This window comes from Elephantulus edwardii, unplaced genomic scaffold (genome assembly GCF_000299155.1).
Source record: "Elephantulus edwardii isolate Elephantulus edwardi_28Jun2011 unplaced genomic scaffold, EleEdw1.0 scaffold00042, whole genome shotgun sequence".
NCBI lineage: Eukaryota > Metazoa > Chordata > Mammalia > Macroscelidea > Macroscelididae > Elephantulus > Elephantulus edwardii.
In genome coordinates, this window is record NW_006399792.1 from 7,937,033 (window position 1) to 7,941,831 (window position 4,799).

At 38.3% G+C, this 4,799-nt stretch overlaps 1 protein-coding gene across 1 annotated transcript in view; it reads left to right on the top strand.

The window, feature by feature from the left end:
• Positions 1-4,799, top strand: part of HELQ (helicase, POLQ-like) — a 66,305-nt gene that overhangs the window by 32,017 nt on the left and 29,489 nt on the right. The window contains 1 exon segment of the mRNA XM_006885260.1: positions 2,962-3,184. Within this exon segment, the coding sequence (XP_006885322.1) occupies positions 2,962-3,184 (223 nt within the window).

Genomic DNA, 4,799 nt, shown 5'->3' on the forward strand with positions numbered 1-4,799 from the left:
AATAATATATTTGTGTTTCTTGCGGGTTGGAAGCCTTTTGTTTAAGTTAATCAGGACCTGGTCTTTATATTTAAAAGTCTCTTGGGTCCTAACTAAGTCTCCAGTTTGGAGACTTGTGAAGCAGTTGGATTCTGGAGGGTAGGTTCTCTTGACTTAGTTGAAAGTCAAGTGTAAACTGTTTGGTCATTTTTTATTTTATTCACAATCATGTGAAAGCTGATTGGTCACCTGGATTTAGCTTACAATCAGCTTTGGGCTGGATGCCTTTTGTTTAAGTCAATCAGGACCTATTAATAAGGCAGGCCTTTGTATTTAAAAGTCAGTTGGGTTAATTGTATTTGGGAAGAACATTGTTCTAATTGGTACAGCACTGGTCTGTTAGTTTGCTGTACTGAGGTAACTTGCGGTTGAATGCTGAATGCTGTGCCACTGGTGTGTTAAATGCTATAAGTGTTACATATGGTCGACAGGGTTTGGTAGAGCTCCCAGATTAAGACAGGCTTGCAATCGGGATTAGCATCCACTTCCTAAACAAGCCTTTGGAAACTATATGAACTTTAGAGAAATGACGATAATTCTAGAACAAGGTTCAAATCTTTTGTTCTCATAGGGTCACTATGACTTGTATTTGACTTGATGACACTTAACAACAACATACCTATTTATAGTTTAGGTAAAAGTTTATATAGTTTATTATTAGTTTGCCATTCAACTGTTTCTTTTGTATGTGTTTCATAAGACACTGGTTGCAGTCTCCTATGTGACAGCACTGTTTCTCTTTTCTCCCTGGGTGTCCTGTTTCCCTTCATTCTGCTTTCCTGCCCTCTGAGCTTGTGAGCAGATACTGCCCTTTTGAACTCAGATGGTTAATCATATAGAGGACTGTATTAGTTTCTGGTGTTAAGTGGTTATTTCATAGACCTGTCTATTGTTCAACTGAAAGTTGGTCTATAGAGTTAACTTCACTTCCAGGCTTAAAGAGTGTCTGCAAACTTCAGTCTCAAGAGTTACACAAGTGCTTATCAGACCAGCCTATCTCTAGATTACCCCTTAAATTTGAATTCTTCCTCCTGCTAAGTAAGGATAGCAAAATAGGAGTCCAGAGTTTACTATACAAGCAGTAAAAGAGGGTTAGAAGAGAAAATACTTTGCTGAAGGAGAGATGGTGGGCCAAAGCAACACTAGCCCATGACTCACTGAACAAAATAATTTGGGGGTTTATAAAGAGATTTGTTGTTGTGTATAATTGAGTCACCTGGGACTCATAGCAACCCTAAGTACAGTAACTCTGAACCCTGTCCTATCCTGAGCCAATCTCACTGTCACCAACACACCTACCTCCATTAAGAAGGGCTTTATGTTTATTCAGAAGGGAATATGGAGAATTTCAAGGAATGGCCCACATAGGAAGGGTTTTAATATTTGAGGACACTCACAGCTGGTTTTCCAACATGGGGTCTGTTGCAGAGGCTTCTGGGACCTACTATGGAGTGATGCACATGCACCGTGGAGCATAATCTTCGAGCTTGATTCCCCTGGCTGGTAGATAGCTATACTTCTTGTTTGGGAAGGTCAGCTCTTGGTTACAAATAGTGTTTATGCACATGCTTCAGGGAGTATTGTGAACTAGACTTGCTGCAGACTAGGTCTTGAGGAAGTTAATCTATACAGAACAACCTTATAGAAAGAGAGAGTTGAAGGGAGTTCTAGTGGCCTCGTGGCAAGAAGCTGCACTGCAATCCCCAAAGGCGAATGATTCGAATCCACCAGATGCTCCTCTGAAAAAGGAGGGTCAATCCCCTCCAGTGCCAGTTGTATCGACTTGACAGGAACAAGAAAAAAATAAATTATTAATCAATGAAAACAAGGGGGAAAAATTCTTAATCAACTATATACAGGTTTGCCAAAGGAGATCTCTACATACGTATTTGCAGAATATACAGGAGTCAGTGTTCTGAAAAGAAGATTAATAATTTTTTAAAATTTTATTTTATTAATTTTAATGAACATTTACAGAGATTTTGGATTTTCATTCATTAATTTTTGCACTTTTTTCTTTATCCTCCTCCCCCCAGTTCACTCCTCTCTTTGAAAAGTAAAAGAAAAACTTGTTCATTAGTATACAATCCCCTTGACCTCGACCCTGCCCCCCCAGCCCCAAATGCACTCCACTATGCAACCTTAATTCTGGATTCCTGTGATAATCGTAATATGCTATTATATATCACTTTTAAGCTGTTCTCTCCCTCATCTGTTTCAATTCAGTATGCATAATCTATCCAGTTTTTCTCAGTCTTACCCCAACCCTGATGTCAGTCACTTTCTACAACAGTGGCATCATGCAGTATTTGTCCTTTTGTGACTGAGATATTTTACTCAGTATAATAATTCTTTTTTGAGCTAAAAGATGCTTTCACATTGAAAAGAAAGAGTTGAAAGAGCAGTTTTCTCAGACGCTGAACAAGAGTTAATGGTAATTGGTCAGAAAGTAAACTGAGAGAACACAGATTTGTAGATAATATGGCAAATTATTTAAAAAGCTGAGGAGCTTTGTAGGAGCCTTGGTGGCCCAGTGGGTTAAGCATTGGACTTCTAGCCAAGAGTATGGTGGTTCTAATCCATCAGTTGCTTAACAGGCAAGAGATGAAGCAATTTGCTTTTGTGAAGATTTACAGCTTCAGGAACTCCATGGAAGTACAGTCACTGTGAATCCAATGGCAGTGTGTGAAGGAGTTTGTGAATAAAAAAACATGTTTTCACAAAACATAGGAATTTGATACTCATCTGTTCCTTAAGTTGTATTTTTTATTGTTAATTGTAAAATGCCACTATGAAAACAGATGTGCATTAAGGTGGCTTATTCACTAGTTTTTTGTTTCAATAACTTTGACGGCTGACAGTGTGCCTTCAAAGAACCTTGTATTAAGGAAAACATTTGACTGAGGTTTCTAATTGTTTCAGATTGCAACAAATTTGAGAGACATATATCACTTTATGAGTGGCACATTTTTGGGGATTCAAGAAAAGATTTTGTTGAAAGAAAAAAGTCTCTGGGAAATAACCGAGGAGTCCCTTCAGTGCCTGACAGATAAAGGACTCCTACAAAGAGACAGTGCTACTAATTCTGAAGAAGAGATACAACATAATTTCCGGATTACAAATTTGGGGCGAGCTTCTTTTAAAGGTAAGTGTTTATTTGTCTTGCTTTATTAACCTAGAAGAAAGAAGTTGGGGAAAGAAAAATTAATTTAAATTTGATTTATAACTTCATTTTCATATTTACACAAGTTTACAAAGCAGATTGTTTTTTCATTCAGTCATTCATACATATTTTGCTTTATAACGTTACTTACAATACCACCATGTAAAGGAACTTTCACACTTCCTCCCTATAATTCTGATTTCCAGCAATTGCTCTGTCCTACCCCTTCCTGCCATCGCAGCAAATGCTTTGACCGTATGTTACTGTTTATTCTAAGGAATGAATGCTTCGTTGAGATTCCTGGTCACCTTCTATGGCTGTCTGGTTTTGGGCCAAAAGTTGAGCCGTGGAAAAGTTTTTGCTTTCATAAATAATTATTTCTATTTTTTCTGAAACTTGATTTGTTTACGTAATATAATGAAGATTATTCCATGGCAGTGAATAAAGCACTGGTACTTAGTGGCAAGAAGTTGTGCTGCAATCCCAAAGGCATGCTGTTTGAGGCCACCAGCTGCTCCACGGGAGGATGGGCAGTCTCCTCCTGTGCGATTAACTGCCTCTGAAAACCCACCAGAGGGTCAGCTATGGGTCGGTTCTACCGTTACAGTACACAGCAATAATTTTTGTTGTTGAGTGCCATGTAGTCAGAACCAACCCATAGCTAACCCTCCAGCAGGTTTTCAGAGGCAGTTAATTGTACTAGAAGAGATTGCCCATCCTTCTCCTGTGGAGCAGCTGGTGAGTTCAATCTGCTTGCCTTTAGGATTGCAGCGCAGCTTCTTACCTCTAGGCCATAATAGCTGTATCATATTTTACTTTTAAAAAGGTAATGGATTTTTTTAAAGTCTAAGAATTATAAAAGTTCTAGAATCCTGCCCAGTTTCTACTCTCCCAGGGACTACCACTATTAACGGTTCTTTTAAACATGTCTTCTAAATGTCATTCTTTATGTCACTTTGAGGACTCAGTTGGCCAAAAAGCATGGGCATTTTCAGTCGCGTCCTCTGCCTTTGAATCTGGAAAATATATAAAGAAGACCAAAGAAGAATTGATGCCTTTGAATTATGTTGTTGGTGAAGAATACTGAATATATTATGAACTTTCAGAAAACGAACAAAGCTGGGAGAAATACAAAGATGAAACAAAGTATGAACAAAGATGGAAGAAATACAGCCAGAATTCTAGCTTTAGAAGTGAGGCTGGCAAGTCTTCATCTTACATATTTAGGACATGTTATCGGGATGGACCAGTCCCTGAAGATGACTTCATGTTTAGCAAAGTAGAGGGTCAATTTAAAAGAAGACGCTCAATGAGATAATTGACATAGTGGTTGTAACTGCAGCCTTAACCACAGCAAAAATTGTGAGGATAATGTAAGACTGGGAAATATTTCCTTCAGCTATACATAAGATAATAATAATCATATGGTCATCCGACTCAAAATGTCCCATGCCAGTCCATCTCATCTCACCAATGCCTAGTATGTCAATATTTATGGGTTCCATTTCTTCCTTAACAATATCTAATTTTCCTACATTCATGGTTCTCACATTCCATGTCCCAGTCACCAGTATCTGCTTACAACTGTTCCTCTTCC